We start from the raw sequence: 24,324 nt of genomic DNA, 5'->3' as shown, positions 1-24,324 counted from the left end.
AAAGGGTGAACAGTGAATTTACTGCTTGACTTCATTCCCTTTAAATAGGACAGTCACACTCATCAAATCCTAAAGAAAGGTCTGTCCGGTGTAACCTCCCGGTAAGATCCTGCATAAAAACTTGGCTTTCAAAAGGAGCGTCCAACATGTACGTGGGCAGAGCCCGCAGGACCACTGAATAGGCTTTTCAAGAGGTTCTCCATAAATCACCCTTTAGAAGCCAAAATAGAATATTATCAGTATAATAATGTAACCTATGTAGAAGCCAGAATCTACGAGGCTGTACATTGGATATTTAACACGTGGTGGGTTTTCAATATAGTTGAAAGAAGAAGATCTGCAGTACAACACTGGTGTGGAAAGTGAAGGAGAAGAGTTATAGCAAGTATATACAATTCTTAACACAGCAGGTTCTGTATACAAGATCTGCTATCATGCTGGGAGCATTGGGAATATTGTTGAGAAACCTTTGATCCAACAAACTCCTACACAAAGTGTTGGAGAGGAGATTTTTTTTTTTTATTTTATAAAGTGGATTCAGCTTCAGATCAGATAACTACTGTCTTAGCCTTCTGGTTTCGCACATCTCTTGTTTCTGGTGAGGTTTCTAAGGTAGAGGCATGCTGTGTTTAGGTCCTTAATGGGGAGGTCCATAAATTTGAATATTCACAGAAGAGGAAGGTGTAAAAAAAAAAAAAAAAAAAAGTAAATACACCCCCCCCCCATTGTGGCAAAAGAGAAATTCACCTTCTTGAAACTATGTCAACATAGTAAATATACACTTAATCTTAACACACAAATAGTGAAGTTGAACTAAAGAACTAAAGAAAAGTAAGAACATTGTACTATTCAGATAAAAATATTAGGCATCAACTTTTGGATGAATTGAAATGCAAGTTACAAAAAATAAAAATAAAATCTCTCCCCCCCCCCCCCAAAAAAAAACAAAACACTGCATGAGCACCCCCCCCCCCCCCCGAACAGAATGGCGAATGCATTTGCAAGCACTGTGCAGTGACAGCATAAGGATCCCATAGACTATAATGCGGTCCATGCGCTTGCTGCACGCTGTCCGCACGAATCATGCGGATAGGAAAGTAGATTGTGAAGTACTTTCCTGTCTGCTTGTTCTGTGCGGAGATCTAGCGGCAAACACAGGGACGCCATTATAGTCTATGGGGATCCGTGTGCTTTTACTGCAAAGCACTTGCAATTGCGTTTGGTTTTCCATTTGGGGGGGGCCCCCTGGGGACTCCCCGAAATGGATTACAAAACGCAGATGTGAACGAGGGGTTAGGCTGGAGAAAATTAACAAATGGTTAGCCAAATCAAGCATACACATGTGGTTTTATCTGACCACAACTAACATTTTCCAGTCGAGCCAATCAGGTTGTCGGTAGACAGAAGTCTCATCAACCATCACTAATTTTTTGAATGATGGTCCACAGATATCGGTAATCTCTGCCGATTTCCATTATATATATATATATATATATATATATATACACACACACACACACACACACACACATACATACACACACACACACACAGCTTAAGAGCTAACCATACTTACATACATTTATGGCAGAGTTTGGGATAATCTGTCTATGGTGATGACCCTAGAAGCAGAACACATTCTAAAAGGGGTGACCCGGTTTCAGAATCACCCCCAGTAGAGCTTTACAGGACCTCCATTTCTAACTTCTTTTTATAGTATGTAAAGACAGATTTCCCAATAGCTAAACAGCAAATCTGAAGGAAAGCTTCAACTAGGCAGATGTTTATATACAGGTGTAGCAGAGATAACCTGAACTACTTTCAGTGGGTATACGACTTTGTATCATGCTGGGAAGCTGAGGCTGAGGTCATGTCAAACTATGATATCTCAGGCTTATAAAAATTTGAACAGTGGCATCATATGAAAGATGAAATTTTCACTGAGATCGCAGCTCTACCTATAAACTTTTTGGAGAAATGTCCAGTTAAAAATAGTCAGAATTGGCATAGATATAAGCAGATGTTCCCAATATGGTTTACAACTTGTGAGATCTCTGGAAACTTCACAGACAGAATTGTGATTTTTGTGTCGTATGAAAGCTGAATCTCATCTTTCGCACAACACCAAAATGACTTTTCTACTTTATAAAGGCCTGGGACATCAGCCTCAGATTCCCTGCATTATAGAAGAGACTGCACACACACAAACACCTAATGAAAGCAAAGTACAAATTCCAGTTTTCAATAGAAAAAGAGAAGGGAAATAAAACGGTGCAGCATTTCACAGAAAGGAGTTAAATGTGTTAATTATATACAAAAGTACTGCCAGAAAATAAAGTTGTTTGAAAGTAGGACTGGATAATCGAAAAATTACCAAAACCGAACATCACCTGGAATAACCAATGTGATTTTGTTCACGTCATTATTTCGGTTTGCTTATAATATTTGTAGAGCAGTTCGGGCTGGACCGAACAATTTTAGTATACTATTAGTCTAGTGATCAGAGGCCCCAAAACATGTTACTCAACTCCCTGTTCTCCTCATCACTTCTGCCCATTGTCAGGGACCACTGATGCCCAATCACACTGCGGTGTTTGAGTCAGATGTGTAAGGATACCACATGACCCTTAAGCCCAATCACAGGCCTCTACGGTCTCTGATGTCAGTCCGAAACGCTGAAATAAGCAGGGAGGCACGCCATAGCCCTGGAGAGGTGAGGCACACTCTTTTTAGGTTTGATCACCTCTCCTGGGCCTCCTCTTATACATTGGGGTCGTAAAAGACCCCAGAGTATAATAGCAGTTTTGGTTTGGTTCGAACAAAACCCCCAGGCAAACCTCACAAAGTAAATTTTGTGAGGTTTGCCTAACATGTAGGCATACTGTAAAAGGGGGCATGACCTAAGTAAATGTGGTTAATCATAATTGAGGTAAATGCCCGATTAATCTCGATTTAGTTCATAATCTCACCAACCTATTTGAAATTTTTGTTATACTTTAAATAACAAGTATATACTATAAAACACCCTCCCCCCCCCCAAAAAAAAAAAAAAAAAAAAAGGCAGGAAGGTATCCAAGATACAAACAAATGAAACACTACAAGGGCCGCGGTTACATACAAAGTTTTAGCTTTAAATTTGAAGCAGGCCCAGCTTTAGAATAATGCCTCAAGATCAAGGTGGGTCTGTTTAAGAATGGATCAATCCTTAAGCAATATGGGAATCATATGTGGCAAATATATAAAAAGCAGTTTACAAAAAAATAAAAAATTTAGGTTAGCCAAAAGAATAAAAAAAAATAAAATATAATATTGGAGTTAGCCAGTTTTTGGTACATTTGCTGAAAAGCACATTTTTACCACAAATAAAAATTAATCGCACTTTAATAAATCTCATTTGAGCATTTTATAATCTTCCATATTTTTTATGGTCTGCCAGCACCTGCTTCGGGATGCATTGGCACAGAGCTAGAAAATATATATTAATTGTAATAATTCAAACCACCTGGATAAGCCAAGAAACCCCAAAAGTGTGTTCTTCATGGTATACTCACAGGTTTAAGATGGGATTAGTGGAACATTTTTACAATTCAAAGCATCATCATGAGAATTTCTAAAACATGTAAGGTTGGAGTTTAAGACATTGCTCATGGTCTCCAGTAAATGTCCCACAGATCAACACTGAAAAGTCAGGCCGCAAGTTATAGATTGATATACTTATATAGAAAACCATTACTTGGGTTTTATGTGCACCTGCTTACTGTAAGCTTTGGAGTCCAGTGGGTGGTCCTGAGCCATGATAAAGAGCCATCTTTTTTTGGACCACCCACTGGACTCCAAACCTCAGAATGAGGAGATGTTTAAGAGAGATCTACTGAACCTTCTACGAGGGAGTCTGCTCTGACATTAGGAGTAGGTGGTCTTATTCCAAGAAGAATCTATACAGAAATCAAAATAGGATCACCCTGCCATGCAACTTTTTGTATTTTAGCAGATGGAAGAGGCAGAACCTCCATGGCCAAATCTAGTCACCAAAAATTGTAGTCAACGATGTGGCATATCTACATCTGCTTTGAGAACGCAAGGATGTCTCTTAAAGTGCACAAGAGTAAGATGTGCCAAACAGATTGACTGAAATACTAGTCTTCGTAAATTTCCTCCAAATTGATGAAGATTAAGATATCTCCATAGGATGTCCAAGACTGGCCATTTATGACCTTGTCTCAGTATAGGTCTAGGTGGGACAATTCTGATGACTTATCAATATTGGCCGATGATCAGACCAGATACTTCCATGGGCACAAGTCCTAAGGAGTCTTGACTTTTTTTTCTCATAAAATCCTCAGCCAAGGTACAGGTTGGTTAAAGACATCCCTGACGCTGGGTTCACACCTGCGTTCGGGTCTCCGTTCTGTGGTTTCCGTCTTCTGCATGCAAGAAGATGGAAACCATGGACTGGGTCCGGCCCTGAGCGTTTTATACTCTCCGTCGTGAAACTTTTTTTTTTTTTTTTTTTTTAAAAACCGGACACAGAGTACTGCATGTCCGACTGTGTCTTGATTTAAAAAAAAAAAAAAAAAAAAAAAAAAAAAAAGTTTTGCAGCGGAGAGCATAAAACGCTCACCGCCGCTCATGGCCAGACAGCTTTCAAAACCATTCAAATGAATGGGTGAGAAAGAGTCCTGCAGGTTTCTGTATCCTGCCTCTGCTTTGTGCAGGAAACGGAAACCTGCAGAACGGAGACCGGGCGCAGATGTGAACGATCCCTTAGCAGGATCTAACATGTGGTGACCACTACTCAGTGGGTCTGTCATCAGGAGACAGCGTATTAAACCGGCAACACAAAGTCAGGATCACCGGAATGTAACGCCTTTGAAATTTTGTGCCTTAGTTTCCAAAATACTATTTTATTTCACAGTATGTAAATGAGCAGTCGGGAGCACCGAGTGTGGCGATGTTGCTCCAAACTGCTAGTGTAAAAGCAAGAACAAAGGGACAGGTGAAATCACAGCATAGCTCCCTGGCCATGTCCCTCAAATGGGTAGGAAGGCCATATTACAGCACTGAAGTAAAGCGGTTTGGAGCAACAGAGCTACCCGCAGTGCTCCAAACTAATATCTCAGCAATGGATGCACAAGTTTTCATGAGGAAAAGGTTGTTGAATTAGCCTGACCTGTGTTACTAGTTTAGTTTGCTACACCTTCGTGACAGACTCATGGTGCCCCACATGGTGTCCTCCAGCAAAAAAAAAAAAACAACGCATCACGTTTTTTCCTTCAGTGCTTTGCACAGAAAGCTCACAGAAGTATAGGCCACGTGGGGTCCCAGCCTTAAGGAGAAATCAGTTTGTTCCAAAAGCAGTTTTATACAATACAAGGCTGGCATTCCCTGGAGACAGGAACATGTAGCCAAGCCATCATAAACCACCCAAAAGCCTTCACTGATCGCTACCACTGGAGGTTTACATTTTTTGGAATTTCTCTATAAATATCCAAATAGCACCACACTTGAACTGCTCTACAGGTATATAGAATAGTATAATGAATGAGTCTATGATCTAATTCTGCTGCACAGCCCGTGATAATGGATCGCAAATAAGGCCTGCTTTTATAATTAGCACAAGGAAACGTCGGGGTCTGGAAATGCCATATTTATAGACACAAGGCATTTACAGTACTAGTAATACCACCTGACACTTGTTAAACCGATTGCACCGGAAAATCTGTACTTTAAAATACTTGTGGTCAAAAAAGTTCTTACAACGTATAGACCAATAACACTATGCAGCGACAAAGCAAGTCTGAGGACAAGGTCTATATTGGAAAAATCAATGTAATTCCAGTCGTTTATACAACTCTTATACTACAACATTTCCCCATTTTAGTTTCTATGGAAAGCTGACTAGGTCTTAGGCCTGGTTCACATCTGCGTTCGGTATTTCGTCTGGGGACCCCCCGAACGGAATACCGAACGCATTAAGTGGTGAGCAATGATAGCACACGGACCCCATAGACTATAATGGGGTCCGTGTGTTTTCACCGCACGGATCAAGTGGAGAGAAAAGTGGTGCTTCTGTCTACATGACTCGTGCGAACACCACGTGGAAAACACAGACCCCATTATAGTCTATGGGGTCCGTATGCCTTCATTGCTCACCGCTTTTTAATGCCATCAGTATTCTGCTTGGGAGGTCCCCAAGTGTATCCCCAAATGCAGATGTGAACTAGGTCTGACTTGGATATGCAAGAGATGGATTCTACTGAAGCTCCACTGGCTACTGTATGTATGGAGCTCTTCTACGACAGATACAATTGTACATACATAATACAGACAGTCAGCAGAAGAAAACTATGTGAAAATACAATGAAAAACACTGCGGGGGGGAAAAAAAAAAAAAAAAAGGGGATGCGATTCCGCTGCTTTTTCCTGCGTCTTGCTATGCAAAGTGTTATTCTGGTAACCCCCCGATTGTGGATTGTTTTTCCACCCCGTGATGTCTAAGAGGAATGGCTGCTAAATTCTAATTTTAATAAATTTAACATAGAATAAAATTTTAACTGCAACAGGACTTTTTTCTCCCTCTTTTTAAAAAAAATAATATTTCAGTCTTGCAAAGACTTGCAGAGCGCCTTATCGCTGTAATTCCAGAGCTGCCTGTTATGACATAAGGAGAAAGGAAAGAATGGAGGCTGTTGACGAAACCCTTTAAATAATTTTCAGCATAAATAAAATTCATCCGAGATGAGACATAGCAGTCATTCCTGGAACATGCACGTTAAATAGTGATGAAACGCAACAGCGCGGCATAATGAAATATCAACAGACCTGCTATATTCATTATAGGGTGCAGAAAGAAGGCCCTGCATTGTGATCTCAAATATCACACACCACGGCACATGCTACCTCAGAAGAAATCCACTTCAATACCGCACAGATGTTCACTTAAATTGTCAGGGGAAAATCAATGATCTTTTCAACAGAAGGATTTTGTTCGGGGATGGTCAGTGGTTTTCTTTTTAGAAGTGCCATCATTCCTTTATCACTTCTCCAGCTGTGACTGCTCTTCTCCAATTTATCAGGAGCAAAGTCAAGTTCAAAGCTACTGGCAAAATCACTTAAGGAAAATCCTCCAGTATATCCCCAGACTATGTCTGGTCTTAAAGAACGCCAAACATGTTTCCAAATCCACATGCAACTCAATGGCAGTAGTTCCTTGTTCAAGTTTACTTAGCATTGTAGTTTTAGATCTTTAGGATAGGTTAGCTTTAACAAATGGATAGGCTAGGAATACTTTTGTAGGATATCCTTATCAAAGAGGTTTCCCACAAAATACAATTACCTCTGATCCATCTTGACATACTCAGTCATTGGTCATGGTAGTGACCTCTGTCAATGCCTGGCTGAGCATGACCACTATAGCCAGTGATTACCAGAATGGTTATTTCAAGGGTTTCGAGAAGGATGCATAATAGAAAGCAAAGGGAGATCTAGGAAGCCATAACGCTTATTTTACCTACCCAATCAATCCCCTTCAAGGGATTCCATCACTAGAATGGTCTATTTTGAACTATAAGCATAGTTGGGGTTCCCCTAAAAAACTTCTCTGCTGCCCACTCAGTGCCTACAGTGTTGGCCAAAAGTATTAGCACCCCTGCAATTCTGTCAGATAATACTAATTTTCTTCCAGAAAATGATTGCAATCACAAATTCTTTGGTATTATCTTCATTTAATTTGTCTTCAATGGAAAACCACAAAAAGAATTGTCAAAAAGCCAAATTGGATATAATTCCACAGTAAACATAAAAAGGGGGTGGACAAAAGTATTGGCACTGTTTGAAAAATCATGTGATGCTCCTCTAATTTGTGTAATTAACCTGAGGCACCTAACAGGTGGTAGCAATAACTAAATCACACTTGCAGCCAGTTGAAATGGATTAAAGTTGACTCATGGAGAAAAGAAGACCAAAGAACTGTGAGGACTTGAGAAGCAAAATTGTGAGGAAGCATGAGCAATCTCAAGGCTACAAGTCCACCTCCAAAGACCTGAATATTCCTGTGTCTACCGTGCGCAGTGTCATCAAGAAGTTTAAAGCCCATGGCACTGTGGCTAACCTCCCTAGATGTGAATGGAAAAGAAAAATTGACAAGAGATTTCAACGCAAGATTGTGCGGATGGTGGATAAAGAACCTCGACTAACATCCAAACAAGTTCAAGCTGCCCTGCAGTCCGAGGGTACAACAGTGTCACCCCGTACTATCCGTCGGTTTCTGAATGAGAAGGGACTGTATGGTAGGAGACCCAGGAAGACCCCACTTCTTACCCAGAGACATAAAAAAGCCAGGCTGGAGTTTGCCAAAACTTACCTGAAAAAGCCAAAAACATTTTGGAAGAATGTTCTCTGGTCAGATGAGACAAAAGTAGGAAAAGGCATCAACATAGAGTTTACAGGGAAAAAAAAGAGGCCTTCAAAGAAAAAAAACACGGTCCCTACAGTCAAACATGGCGGAGGTTCCCTGATGTTTTGGGGTTGCTTTGCTTCCTCTGGCACTGGACTGCTTGACCGTGTGCATGGCATTATGAAGTCTGAAGACGACCAACACATTGTGCAGCATAATGTAGGGCCCAGTGTGAGAAAGCTGGGTCTCCCTCAGAGGTCATGGGTCTTCCAGCAGGACAATGACCCAAAACACACTTCAGGTCAGCACTAGAAAATGGTTTGAGAGAAAGCACTGGAGACTTCTAAAGTGGCAGCAATGAGTCCAGACCTGAATCTCATAGAACACCTGTGGGGGAGGAGAGATCTCTTGATGGCAGTTTGGAGAAGGCCCCCTTCACATCTCAGGGGGGACCTGGAGCAGTTTGCCAAAGAAGAATGGTCTAAAATTCCAGCAGAGCCTTGTAAGAAACTCATTGCTGGTTACCGGAAGCGGTTGTGCGCAGTTATTGTGTCTAAAGGTTGTGCTACCAAGTATTAGGCTGAGGGGGCCAATACTTTTGTCCAGCCCATTTTTGGAGTTTTGTGTAAAATGATCAATGATTTGACTTTTTTTTTTTTTTTTCATTCTCTTTTGTGTTTTTCATTGCAAGCAAAATAAATGAAGATATTAATACCAAAGAATTTGTGCTTGCAATCATTATCTGGAAGAAACTGAGTATTATCTGACAGAATTGCAGGGGGGCCAATACTTTTGGCCAACAAGGGAGTGATGGATGGACTGGATGCTGAAGCATAACTGGTGCAATGAGAGCATCATGGTCGCTCTAATGGTACCAAACAACCCATTAGAAAATATCTCAGCAATGGAGGAACCCATCAGACAGGACAAAACAGCATCTTATTCAGGCAAACCCTGGCTAGCTGACTGTTCAACAGCAGCTGTTTTGGTGTCAGTCTCCCTTGAAGGTTAGGATTCCATGATAATGAGAGCATAGAGAACCTCCAATGTTTCCATTGTTGTGTGCAAGACCTTCTCCCCAGAAGACTAGACAAGATAGAAGGAAGCGTCAGTCTTGTTTAACATAGTCAAGGATGATGGATGCAGGCAATGTTTGAGTTCATTGGTCTGATCCATTACAGATAAGAACAATTGATAAAAATATGGCAGTGTGAATCTAGCCCAAGATAATCACAATCATACAACTGATCTCGGCATGGTTAAAGGGCTGCCAAACAAAGCACGTCATATAGTCTAGTATCATCCATGTGTATCTATACACCCCAGTGTTTCATAGCTGGACTCTTCAAGAAGATGATTGTATCCCTATGAAGCATATACTGCCAACGTAACCATTAGCTGACCTTACAAAACCATCCACATGCTTCTATGACCAACATGGGGAAATAAAAGGGTTTCTCCTACAAAAGCCATTTTTGTCAGATCTATAGGATATGAATTTATGGCTGAAAGATATAAAAAAGGGAAACCAAAATTCCATTCCTTTTGGAGAAGTGGTTGTGCAAGTTCTATGAAAATAAGGAATAGACTAAGTCAATGGAGTGTCACTCCTCAATGAAGTCTACAGGTGATCAGTCACCTCTTCACCTTTCCATGCCCCTGAACAGACATTCATTGCATATACCATCAACAGGACAGATGTATTATATGGAATATCCCTTTAAGGTTCCACACAGGAACTTAATGCAAATTTCAAAGACCTTCGTGATCTGATGGAAACAAGGATCTTTGGTCATGTTCACATCGTTTCACGTAAATGCAACACAGTTATCAATTTTTGGTGCAACATACACCCTGTGAGAAAAGCCTAATTCACAAGCTGATGGTATCCGCAGCATGCCTAGTCTGTGGTGACCAACTCTGGCCGATCTCATCACCTGTTATATCAGACCCTTCATACATTGTGTAAGCTCAGACCCTTCTCACATGGTTCGCAAGAAAGCTTGCTATCGATCATTGCTCCTAGGAAACAAGGCAGCGATCTGCCAACAGATGAAGTTTGCTCCTCTGTTGGCTGACTGAATTGTATGTGGACGGGTTTACAAGCAACTCATCTCCCCCCCATCGACACAATCGAACTGCTCCCCCAATCGACAAACTGTATGGCTGTAGAACAATCACAGAAGAAAGCACTCCGACTCCCATACAGTTTGCATTGCCATTGTAAAAGTTGATACAAACCAGTGTAGATCAATGATTTATATTATCGATCAGTATTACGCGCGTAATACATTGAAAGCATAGGGAAAAAAGCCTCCCATTGATTTCAATGGGGAGCACACGTACGCCGGCTCCCATTCAAGTCAATGGGAGCTGCTTTTTACGCGCTCATTCTGAACGTGTTTTTACGATCAGAGAGAGTGCCTCGTTACATCGTGTGAAGGCTCCCTAATACTGTGTGGATCCACAATCGCGGAGTTACACTATGTTCACTATATACGCAGGATCTGTTTATAGTGATCAAGTAAGGTTATTACAGTCTGTACTAATGTCACATGTCTGCTATAAAACAGATACTGTGTGATATAAATAGTGAAGGGCTCCCACACAGTACAATCTGCTCCACAATGGCCCCCACAAGTACAATCTGCTCCACAGTGGCCCCCCACACAGTACAATCTGTTCTACAGATGGGTGCTCTGAGTGCCACCTCTGGTTTGTGTGCCATAGGTTCGCCACTACAGTCCTAGGACTTACAGTAACAGCTGAGCCGCGCTGTTCTATTCAGTTTTCTGTAACTTTTATAGAGGTGAATGGAAGGTACAAAAACAGGGTAGCTCAGATTCAGTTACAGAAACAGGGTAGCTATGTGACGCAATATTTCCATAGCTGTGGGAGATACAGCAACAGTAGAGCAGTACCACGGATCAGTTCTTCACATCTTGGCATGGATTGTGCCAAAAACTACATCAAAACTATTGGAAAGTTTCTAAATTTTACAGGTCAACGTGTTTCACCTGTAATCTCAACCTATTTTCTGGAATAGAGGGTCTTTGGATAGAGTCAGAAGTTCTCAGTATCCATAAAATGAAGAGGAAACCAAATCAAACACCTACTTTGCCCATCAGTACTGGTGGCATCTCCGCAGACATCATACCAAATATTTGGCAGAAAATGGTTCACAGTAGAGAATTAGACTCCACAATGAATGATATGTCTGTATATTCTGCATCTGATATGTATACAAGATACTCAAAGTTGATTTAGGGATATATTATGTATACACAGTCATGATAACTATGGCCGCGCTAATATTTGTTATTACAATTTATAGTCTTACTTCTGCTTAACCCAGAATAGTGGACTTGAAAGGGCTCAAGGAGATAGAATTACTACACCGAAGCTTTCAATTCCTGTTACTTTGAGGAGGATAATCTAAACCATTCAGGACTAAGGGGAGGATTTTCAAGCTGAAGTTTTTAGGAATTCCAGGGTGTTTCATGGTAGATACAGTATATACCAGGAGCAGCAATCAGGTTTCAGGAGGGGGTTGACATTGTTAATGGTGATTTGGTCTACTCTACTAAAGGAATACTCCATAAGGTCAGGACCCTGAGGTCATCTTGGTGTGACGAAAAGTCTAATGGCTGTAAAAGTTATAAGAATCTATCATATTTCTGTAGAGAATGGGGGAGTGTACTAATATATACGGCAGTTTTCTGATATAGGTGGGTGCAAATATGGAGCATCTTTGGCGCTCAACCTGTTCTTGAACCATAATCTTTCTGCACCCGATTACCACTTTAAAAAGTCTTAAACGCAATTCCCCCCCAAAGTTCTGAGGACTTTGCATATTTGCATCTTTATTTTGTAAGGTTCAAATGCCCTAAATATATATGGCGCTAAGGTAGTACCTAATCCTGCTCCGTGATAGTTTGTCACATTGGACTGTCCTGTACAGGACTGCAACAATGTTGATGCTACAGATGTGTTATGTGTGCACTACTGGTAACGTACATGATCAAGCCAATCCTTTACTAGAATAAGGTGCAAAACTGCAGTCAGGGATCTACAACCTGTGGCTCCTCCACTGTTCAAACCATGTCCCCCTGGGACTCTTTCAATAATGTAAGTAAATTGAGACACAGCGAACAAGGTGGTGCTGCAACTAACTTCAAGTTACCAAGTTGTTCTGCGACTACAAGTTAGTTTCAGCTCCCTCTGGATCAGCGAGTCCACCTTTTTATTACACTGGCGTAGGAGTAGCAGGGTGAGATCGCAATCTGTGGTCACAGGACAGGAGTCACAGGCAAAGCTCAATATACAGATAGTGGAGGATTCACAGCACCTCCAAATTTTATGTAGCGGATCCAACCCCCCCTCCCAAAATACAGATGCCACCATTATTCAGATACGGCTGGAAGGTTAATGTCAAGTTAGTTGTCCTGGATTGTCCATCATCATCATCATCATCATCGGGCAGCATAACGTTTACTTGAAACTACATTTCCAAGTGTTGCCAAAAGTAACGTCACCAATACTTTTAGGTCGGGGAAAACTGCAGATAAAAATTAAGTAAAATTTAGTGCAGCACCTCCAGTCCAGGGGTGTAGAAAACCCAAGTGGTCAGAGGAAAGGACAGGTCCTTCTACAAGACCTTCTGAAGTGGTTATTAGTAAGAAGATCGGGCTCAGTGGAGTCATTGAACTGATCAAATGTTTGGAAATATTTTAGGTTCATAGGTGGATATCCATTATGCATACTGCAGGTTTACTTTAATAGAGGGGTCCCCAAACACTACATAGAGATATTCCAGAAGCACTAGAGTACAGGTGCACATCTATAGTCACTGGTACAGTATTACAGATCAGGGTTTGTATAGGGTATACTGCATATACTTTCTTAGCCAATACTAACATTGCACAATGTAAGAGATGAGCGCATCGTGGTAGCAGAACTTTACTCTGTGCCTTTCAACTTCCTTGTTACAATTGCTTCAATATGTGTCCATCCTGGGAAGGGGGTAGATAAACATACCTGATACATTGTAACAAAGCTATGTACTTCACAGTCGGAGATACTTTACTACAGACCATATCTAGCTGATGGGACTACAGTATATAGAATACTCAAAGTGATCCAAACACCACCAACTTTCTGTGCTTGGGTACCTACATTTTTAATAGGTCTTAGAGCCAGCATTATAATTCTCATCTCACCACATCTCTACAGTAATGACATCCCATTTTTAGCAAATATTTGAGAACATTGAAAAACAGGACCATGTTCTGGAAGAAATACCATAAGAATCTGATGGAAACTTCAAGTGTCAGACTTTACCAGGATACAAGGCGTGAATCTTACCCTCGGGCTATTTCTGTTGAGAAGATTTAAGATCTTGTTGGTACATGGTCTATAAAGTCTAGTAATTCAATGACAAATATGAATGGATTTTGTGAACATTAGGACAAGCCTTAGGTCACAAAGATATATACAATAAGGCTGTGATCGCCTCTGCATTGGAGGCTCCTGATGGAATATATAGAAGATACCATCAAAAATCCCAGAATGCCAACTGAGCTAGTTTACCTGGTAAAATGACGGGCAGCATGGCAGAAACCTGATGGATCCCATTATAATTAAATGGGAAGTTTTTGATGTCATTGGTGTGTCATATAGCGGAGACATCACCAGCTTACTTTTCGTATCCATGTTCCGATGATGGAACAGAAAATCAGAATGTCTTATACAGAAGTGAACGCAGCCAAAGACTACAAGCACATGGACGTGTGCATATAAGAAAATGGCACAGACAGTACATGGATGACCCTCGTGTGCCGGCCATCGCTTTATGGACTCATTTAATAAGCAAGGATCTCTAAATGGACTGGAATAAGCACTGTCCTGGGTTTTGCCCTCACACAGACCCACGATAGTACATAACATAGATATAGGAGACCGGGTCAGTGAGCCAGCACACTGCCAAAGCACTCAGCCATATAGCCTTAACCTACACAGACTTCTCTTCTGGAAAACATGACCCAAGGAGTTAGGTGCAAATGTCTGGAGACAGTACATTGGCTACCTGGCCAAGATCCACCCAGACAATTCTTTATAGTATTGGTAAACTTGCAGTTCCTGAATTATTAATCATCTAATAAGATAAAATGTCACTTTGTTGTTCTTGGGTCCACCAAACAGTTAACTTTTAGCAATGATCTTTGACAATACCTGGCACTGATGCCCCTAGTCCTATCACAAAGTGTCACCACAAGTCAGCACCTAGATAAAAACCTCCAAAAGATAGGCTATTGCCCAGACCTACAAAGTCAGCTCTGCTACGGGACTTTAGAGAAGATCTCCGCTAGGTCTTCTACAATTCCTGGCATAGATAACAGAGATAGATATACTTAACTAACCAAGTCTGCCCAGCTCAGGTTGGCATTTGTACATGGTAGTGTGCACCAAGTGTATGCCACCGGTCACCAGAGGCGACTCTTCTGACATCGCCCTGTCTGGGACAAGTGACGGGAACACAAGTAATAAGTAGAAGGTTACACAATATACCAGTATAGGAACACATCACACATCTACATGGAAAACCTGGTAGATCAGACTCCTAGGCGCAAGGGTTAGTATGTGGCATTAGAAGACAGTCTGGAAGTCTGATAGGAGTTGTAGTGATGGAGTAACTGATAAGACTATAGAGACTAGAAGAGAAGGACAGTAATAGCAAGTAGTCAATGACATGAATGCTACCATTGCAGTAATGTGGCTCCATCCCTGGTATTATTGTACCTGCACAAGCATGCACATGACAAAGCCAGCTCTGCTCCATCTCACCTGGCTGCTGACATTGGCAGGGCTGGCAGGACTCCCTCTCAGCACAGTGATGTGCAGTGTGAGCAGGACAAGTCCCAGCAGCAGGAGTAACTCCGCTGCCAGCCGCACCATCCTCTTGATGCGTCCAGCTTTCAGTGCCCGCTCGCTGGGGCCAGCTGTGCCCCCGTTCTCCGGGTCCAGGGGGGCCGGCTGGGTGGAGGAGCCGCCGCCAGCACCGCAGCAGCAGCAGCAGCAGCACTTGGGAGCCACTGCGGGACAGGAAGGAACAAAGCCCCAGGGAAAGCTACAGCAGAGGGAGGAGGCGAGTCAGGGTCTCCCCAAGCCGGGGGTGGAGGCGGATCAATAGCGGGCAGGACTTGTTGGAGCCGCCGGAGATCCAGATTCAACATGCAGTATCCCCAAGTGTGCACAGGTGTGCAGTACCGCGATCCTCCGTCTCCAGTGCGGGGGTCGCTGTTCAGCTGGGTGCACTAGTACAATGTGACAGTCACCTAGCCCCGGCCGGGCTCTAGGTAGCCATCCCACTCCTCATCATACTCCATGCGCTCTCCTACCTGCCGCACGTAAAAAGTTCCTTGTGCGGCACACACAGCGCCCCCCTCCGGTCAGCTACTACTCCTGGCCACTACAGGCTGAGCACACAGGCGCCCAGCGTGTCAAATGGGCTTTATAGTGCAGTGGTCGGGTTGTTGTGTGTTCCCCCTCCCCCTGTCATTAGCCTGCCCTCCCACCCCCTCCATTCGCCCCTCTCCCTCTCCCCTGTGGAGTTTGCCTCAGCCCAGTCAGGGATAGTTTACAAACAACCTCCCGTCTCCTCTCCTCGGGGGGACGAGGCCGCCTAGATGGCGGATACAAGGCAAGAGGAAAGCCTCACATGTCTGCAGTAGTGTCATGGTGATGAGGGGAGAAATGGCTCTCCGCTGCTGCAGAATCTCTTTGAGAAATAGCTCTCAGCTGCTGCAGAACCTCTTTGAGAAATGGCTCTCTGCTGCTGCAGAACCTCTTTGAGAAATGGCTCTCCGCTGCTGCAGAACCTCTTTGAGAAATGGCTCTCCGCTGCTGCAGAACCTCTTTGAGAAATGGCTCTGCTGCAGAACCTCTTTGAGAAATGGCTCTCCGCTGCTGCAGAACCTCTTTGAGAAATGGCTCTCCGTTGCTGCAGAACCTCTGAGAAATGGCTCTCAGCTGCTGCAGAACCTCTGAGAAATGGCTCTCAGCTGCTGCAGAACCTCTTTGAGAAGTGTCTCTCAGCTGCTGCAGAACCTCTTTGAGAAATGGCTCTCCGCTGCTGCAGAACCTCTTTGAGAAATAGCTCTCCGCTGCTGCAGAGCCTCTGAGAAATGGCTCTCAGCTGCTGCAGAACCTCTTTATCTTTTATCAATATCAGGCTGGGTTCACATGGGATGCAGATTAGCTATGTCTGCAAAAACGGATTGCAGACATGATGTTGTCCATCCTTGTCCATCGGGGGACCAGAACAACGGACAGGAGGACTCCTAAACTAGCGATTACAGACCAGCAGACCCCATTGACTATAATGAGGTCCGTTGTTTTACTGTAGACAAAAACGCTGTGTGCGCAGGATTTATTCGTCCGCTGCGGCAATTGCAACGAAGTCTCCAGTGCAAATGTGAACATAGCTGAATAACAGCTGATAATAAGGGATTAGTGGAAAAGATGATTCTTTTTTTTTTAACACATGCTAAAAACGCTGAAATGGCCGTGAAAAATTTATGATACGGGCGTTTTGTACAATGTGTGTGAACGTAGCCTAAGTTTGTGACCACTGCAAAATTCACTGCGGAAAATCAACAGTGGAATATTAAAGGGATCCTATCATTCAAAAAAATGTGTTTGGTAGGATCCCTTTAAGGATATGTTTACACTGAGATTTTTTTGTCAAGGATTTTGGTGCGTGTTCGAGACCAAATCCACGTCAGAAACTCTCCATGTAAATGGGAATCAGGGATGAAAGTTTTCCCCCTCCTATCTGGTCACAGTTGTAGTCCCGTATAATAGGACTAGTCAGTATGTCAGCTCGCCGCAATTCCAAACTGCAGGTCTCTCCGCAGCACAAATACATGTCAGATATTTCTGAAATGCATTTTTCGCCATGTGAACATGCCCTTAGGGCACATTTGTTGCAATAAATCTGACACTACTGTTATTTTTGTAGCTTCTGATCACCGATACAATGTCAGTAAATATCACAATCCCAACAATGCAAACCATTCCTTAGACATGACAGGGCACAGTGTGTAGGGCACATTCACAGCATGGGAAAAGACACAATCTTTGGCACACGCCAGATGGGCACCAAAAAGTTGCACCCCCACCAATCACATAGTGATGACATATCCAGAGGACAGGCCAGCAACATGGAAGTCCCAGAAGACTCCTGTAATGAATATGCCCTTGTATGTGCGATGTACCTCTTAGTAAATTCTAATTCTTGACTGAAAGGTAAAGCTTATTTCACACTGCGATGGGTTAAGTATTCCGTTAGGAAGATTTCTTGACAGAAGGTTCAGAGGCCACGGAGAGGTGTCCATCACTCATGAGCAGCCATGTTACAAACATCAGTTTCATTGAATATCACAGTACGAAATAGCACAGGTTACTGCTCTGTTATATGTACTAAAGTGTCTGAAACTTGACAGATAAAGAGCCTTGCTATGGACTGAGGATATTATCTATCTATCTATCTATCTATCTATCTATCTATCTATCTATCTATCTATCTATCTATCTATCTACAGTATCTATCGATCTATCTTATTTTTATAGTATCTATATTATCTATCTCCTATCTATCTATCTATCTATCTATCTATCTATCTATCTATCTATCTACCTACAGTATCTATCTATCTATCTATCTATCTATCTATCTATCTATCTATCTATCTATCTATCTATCTACAGTATCTACAGTATCTATCTATCTATCTATCTATCTATCTATCTATCTATCTCCTATCTATCTATCTATCTATCTATCTATCTATCTATCTATCTATCTATCTATCTATCTATCTATCTACAGTATCTATCTATCTATCTATCTATCTATCTATCTATCTATCTATCTATCTATCTATCTATCTATCTATCTACCTATCTATCTATCTACAGACACCTAGTTAAAACCTATCCTTCAAGTTAACAGACTTGTAAACTGCCAGCCTTTCCATAGGTATAATTGACATGCTACGATTTCCAAAACCACAACGGTTTTCGCAATCGCATCATGTCCATTGCACATATTTTTCCGCAATGTGTGGATGGGATTTTCTAGAATCCTTTTTAGGAACTGTAAAATGCTGCGTTTATTCTGAGGTGTTTACAGCGTGATCACACCACAGCATACACGCCACGTGCAGCCTGGCCTTAAGGAGTTTTCCATCTCGTTTTTATTGATGATCTCTCCTCAGAATAGATCATCAGTAAGAGATAAGTGACTCCCCACTGATCAGCTGTATGAGGGGGCTGTGGCGCCTGTTTATATCATATGCTGTCTGTTTATAGTGAACACGTGATGTAATTGCAGCCTTTTCACATAAATGTGTATAGCACGAGGCTGTAGTTACATTACATGGCAGCTATGAAATGTATGATACTATATAAAAAGAGAAGGGGTCACGGCGCTTACACAGGTTTCACAGTCTATTCAAACAGTTGATACTGGGGGTCCTGGGAGGTTTTGGTGGTGGTAGAGAACCTTTAAGGAAAAAAATAGCTCAAATTATTCGTATCCGAGTATGTTAGGACATTGAATATAGAAATATGTCACATTGCTTTTGTCACATTTACTTTTCCTTTGGTGACTGCATCTATTTACAGCAGACGGGCACAGCAATGGGGAGCAAAATGGCGCCACAGTACGCTAATCTTTTCATGGCCAAGCTTGAGAGTGACTTCCTATCCACCTGCACCATCAGGCCTCTGGCCTACTATCGCTTCATTGATGATATCCTAATCCTTTGGACTGGGTCTGAAACACAGCTGATAACCTTCCATGAACATTTCAAGCAGTTCCATCCCACCATCAACCTGACGCTCAATTAATCCTTCAGTGAAATAAACTTCCTGGATGCAGTCATCAAGATACAGAGCAACAAAGTTGAGACATCGCTGTATCGGAAGGCAATTGACCGCCCTACCTACCTAAGATGGGATAGCTATCATCCTAAACACATAAAGAACTCCATTGTCTACAGCCAGGCCATCAGATACCATCGCATATGTTCAGACCCTGTAGATATGGTCAAACACCTTGGTGTCCTCAAAAATACATTTTTGAGGCAAGGTTACCATCCAAGAACAGTTGAAGACCAAATAGCTAGAGCCACCAGAATACCAAGATTGGATTTATTGAAATACAATACCAAACAGGAAAACAATCGGGTGCCCCTGGCCATCACGTATAACCCACACCTGGAGATGCTGAGGTATCACACGCAAACTACATCCACTACTGCAAAAAGACGACCTATATTTCCAGACCTCCCGCTCCTGTGCTATAGACAGCCACCAAACCTCAGGAACATGATCATTAGGAGACCTCTGTCACCTCCAACTACAACAGGAACATTTCCATGCAGACAGTTGCATGGATTTTTGTCCTTCTATAAGAACTAGGCAACGTATCACCAATCAAAGGGACCATAAAACTCAGAGAACCATCCTATGAACTGATAATTTGTTTTTTAACTTATTTATTTGTGTGTGTACTGCTTTCCATCACCTGTCACACTTTATTCCTGTGCCCCTTTTTGTGTATAAATATGCATGCCTTCAGAAATTGTCGTACCATGCCTGATGAAGAGACCTAGTAGTCTGGAAAGCTTGCAATCTGTCATCATTTTTGTTAGCCATTAAAAAGGTATCAACTACTTAAGACTCTCAATCTTTATAGTTCATATCCGCTGGTTAATACGGTACAAAGATATATTTTTCCTTATACATTGCTTTCACTACTCTTCTGGCAGTCTTTTGTCCGCTGTATTTATTGCATGTATTGTAAATGGATTTGTGTATATACTCCTGCTACCACCAATACAGTCCACTGCACACCAGAGCCAGGTACACAACATCATACCCTGTACATGGCTATGCCTGGTTACTGCTGCTCAGTCCCATGCAAGTGGATGAGATTGAGCTGCAGTTACCAGGAATGACCACTGCACGGTGTATGGTGCTGTGCTTCCAACCAATAAACTCTGTACTGAACTGTGCATATAGGGTACTGTTATTAATTGGTACAGAATGCTAGAAGTCACCTTCCTCCTACCTAATCTGCAGATATTGCTTAAAAGGGTTGTCCAGGTTCATAAAAATATTGAGAGACAAATGTTTTTTGCTTTAATTAAACATTCTACAATTTTCCATTATCCCTTTTGTATCAACCCCTCATTGTTTTCTAGATCTCTGTTTGTTGAGATTCATTCTGATTACTTTTAGTGGATAACTATTAGTTGTCATGTGATATAGAGTACAGACCAAAAGTTTGGCCACACCTTCTCATTAAAAGAGTTTTCTGTATTTTCATGACTATGACAATTGTAGATTCACACTGAAGGCATCAAAACTATGAATTATCACATGTGGAATTATATACTTAACAAAAAAGTGTGAAACAACTGAAAATCTGTTTTATATTCTAGGTTCTTCAAAGTAGCCACCTTTTGCTTTGATTCCTGCTTTGCACACTCTTGGCATTCTCTTGATGAGCTTCAAGAGGTAGTCACTGGAAATGGTCTTTCAACAGTCTTGAAGGAGTTCCCAGAGATGCTTAACACTTGTTGGCCCTTTTGCCTTCACTCACCCCAAACCATCTCGATTGGGTTCAGGTCTGGTGACTGTGGAGGCCAGGTCATCTGGCGTAGCACCCCATCACTCTCCTTCTTGGTCAAATAGCCCTTACACAGCCTGGAGGTGTTTGAGGTCATTGTCCTGTTGAAAAATAAATGATGGTCCAACTAAACGCAAACCAGATGGAATAGCATGCCGCTTCAAGATGCTGTGGTAGCCATGCTGGTTCAGTATAAATCCCAAACAGTGTCACCAGCTTGGCACCCCCACACCATCACACCTCCTCCTCCATGCTTCACGGTGGGAACCAGGCATGTAGATCCATCCGTTCACCTTTTCTGCTTCACACAAAGACATGGTGGTTGGAACCAAAGATCTCAAATTTGGACTTATCAGACCAAACACAGATTTCCACTGGTCTAATGTCCATTCCTTGTGTTCTTTAGCCCAAACAAGCCTCTTCTGCTTGTTGCCTCCTGTCCTTAGCAGTGGTTTTCTAGCAGCTATTTTACCATGAAGGCCGGCTGCTGCACAAAGTCTCCTCTTAACAGTTGTTGTTGTAGAGATGTGTCTGCTGCTAGAACTATGTGTGGCATTGACCTGGTCTCTAATCTGAGCTGCTGTTAACCTGCGATTTCTGAGGCTGGTGATTCGGATGAAATTATCCTCCGCAGCAGAGGTGACTCTTGGTCTTCCATTCCTGGGGTAGTCCTCAGGTGAGCCAGTTTCTTTGTAGCGCTTGATGGTTTTTGCAACTGCACTTGTGGACACTTTCAATGTTTTCCCAATTTTTCAGACTGACTAGCCTTCATTTCTTGAAGTAATGATGGCCACATGTTTTTCTTTACTTAGCTGCTTTTTTTTTTTTTTTGCCATAATACAAATTCTAACAGTCTATTCAGTAGGACTATCAGCTGTGTATCCACCTGACTTCTGCACAACACAACTGATGGTCCCAACCCCATTTATAAGGCAAGAAATCCCACTTATTACACCTAACAGGGCGCACCTGTGAAGTGAAAACCATTTCCGGTGACTACCTCTTGAAGCTCATCAAGAGAATGCCAAGAGTGTGCAAAGCAGGAATCAAAGCAAAAGGTGGCTACTTTAAAGAACCTAGAATATAAGACAGATTTTCAGTTGTTTCACACTTTTTTGTTAAATATATATACATATATATTATATTATAATATACATATTCCACATGTGATAATTCATAGTTTTGATGCCTTCACTGTGAATCTACAGTTTTCATAGTCATGAAAATACAGAAAACTCTTTGAATGAGGAGGTGTGTCCAAACTTTTAGTCTGTACTGTACTTGATGTACAATCCATGGTCATGTGATATACAATCCTTGGTCATGTGATATACAGTCCATGGTCATGTGATGTACAGTCCATGGTACCATGGGACTGTACAGTCCATGACCATGGAATGATTTTCATCCATTGAAAATAAAGTAAATGACAGCAAGCAGAGATCTAGAAAATCGTGAGGAAGTGATACAGAAAGTATATTGGAAAATTGTACAACTTTTCATTATACAAATATTAACATTTGTCCCTCGATATTTGCCTGCAACTGGACAACTCCTTCAAGGATAGGTCACCACATACTAGAATTCTTCCGCCACGGATTTTACCATGGATTTCATCATATGCATTGTAAGGGTGAAATCCTCTTAAGTACTGCTCAAGAAATTAGGTGGCAGAATTGAAAAGCCACAGACTGCTCATATATCCATAAAGAATTTCTCCTCTACAATTGGTTGGGAATTTTGAGATACTTTTTTAAGTAGTCCCCAAATATTTTCTGGAAAGCTTCCCCAAGTTGACTCTTAATAGAATAGGTAAATGCATGTGCTAATATTCCGTGTGGCCCTGATGCTTTCACTGTCCATTAATGATATTCTTCTTATAGAATTTTCTGTCCATTGGAAGAACATTTTTCACGTCTTAGGGAACTGATTTTTGACAGTTTGAAATTAAGTTTCCCAAAAGGAAGATTCCTTGTAATGCCTAAATGAGAAATGACAGGCCAGCATACCTACAGTACATAAAACGTAACATCAGACACAGGGTCGCAACACATTTCATATCAGTGTACAAAAAAAATAAACCGTAGGAAACGACAGTGTGAAAGGTCATTGAGGTCCAAGCTGGGCAGCGTGTGTACAGGAGCCTCATTGTGGTTTTTGTAATTTTTGCCACATGGTTTCTAAGTAGCATCGCTGTAAGTGTTCTCTGGGCGTTCTTAATAGGAACGGAAATATGAATAAGAAGTGGGAATGTGGCCCCTGCTCCTTGGGATTGTAAAAAGGATTTGCAGATGGTGCCTGGGCCAAATGGCATTATAAACAGAGGCAGTGGGTTCATCCTCACGTTCCGAGCATGCTGACTAATAGCAAGTAACTTTCACATAAATATGGTAACTCATAACAAAGGAATGCTTGGGGCATAGTTAAAAGAAAATCACTTTTTCAGTGAGGACAATTTTCGGTGCCTCAGGAAAGCGAAAGAAAAACATAACATATGTGTTTATACTATAACGTACACTCAAGTCCTTGCTTGTGTTCCCAAATAAAACGTGATGTTCCCGACCTTAGGAGATACTCAGTCACTTATTAAATAACTTGCATGCTGGGTGTGTTATAAGTGTAGGGGGTGCTGAGGTTGCAGCCATCCTGGTGTTTGTAGGGGTCCCAAAAGCCCCATTGCCACATAAAAGAACTGCAGTACAATAAAGGATACCGTATGTGATGGTTTGATGGTCTGGGTACCGACATTGCTTTGCAGCCCAGTAATTTCAAGCAATGCCAAGGCTTGTGTACCTTTGTATTTTTACATCAAAGTCATCGGGGTGCAGTGATAGAGATTTATACTGTATGTGTGCGGCGTGGGTGGGCACTAAGGAGTGTTATACTGTGAGGGGGCACCAATAGTTCATTATAACATGAATGTACAACTAATGGGGAATTATACTGCGTAGGGGGCACTAATGTCCCTTTAGTGCCCCCATATAGATATTATAATGCTTCTTAATGCCACCCACACAGCATAATGCCACGTTAGACCCCTTCACAGTATAGTGTGGTATTGGTGCAGTATAGTATATTGGTGCCCCACACAGTATAACACATTAGTATCCCTTCACCAGTGTTATTGACCCCTCTACTCCATTTGATCAAGGAAAGTTGAATTAATATGAAACATTCTCCTAATTTTCCTATACCTGGGGGGCAACTTATTGTCAGACGCGTCTAATCAACC

At 41.9% G+C, this 24,324-nt stretch overlaps 1 protein-coding gene across 1 annotated transcript in view; it reads right to left on the bottom strand.

The window, feature by feature from the left end:
* The window catches only part of ISM1 (isthmin 1), a 40,060-nt gene extending 24,198 nt beyond the window's left edge, over positions 1–15,862 (bottom strand). Inside the window, exon 1 of the mRNA XM_075267372.1 lies at positions 15,239–15,862. Coding sequence (XP_075123473.1) covers positions 15,239–15,349 — 111 coding nt within the window. The 5' untranslated portion in view covers positions 15,350–15,862. The remainder of the gene's footprint in view (positions 1–15,238) is intronic.
* Positions 15,863–24,324: the final 8,462 nt, after the last annotated feature.

The sequence above is a fragment of the Leptodactylus fuscus genome, chromosome 3 (assembly GCF_031893055.1).
Source record: "Leptodactylus fuscus isolate aLepFus1 chromosome 3, aLepFus1.hap2, whole genome shotgun sequence".
Lineage (NCBI taxonomy): Eukaryota > Metazoa > Chordata > Amphibia > Anura > Leptodactylidae > Leptodactylus > Leptodactylus fuscus.
Note: the sequence above shows the minus strand (reverse complement) of the source record. Positions and strands in the feature narration are given on the sequence as shown.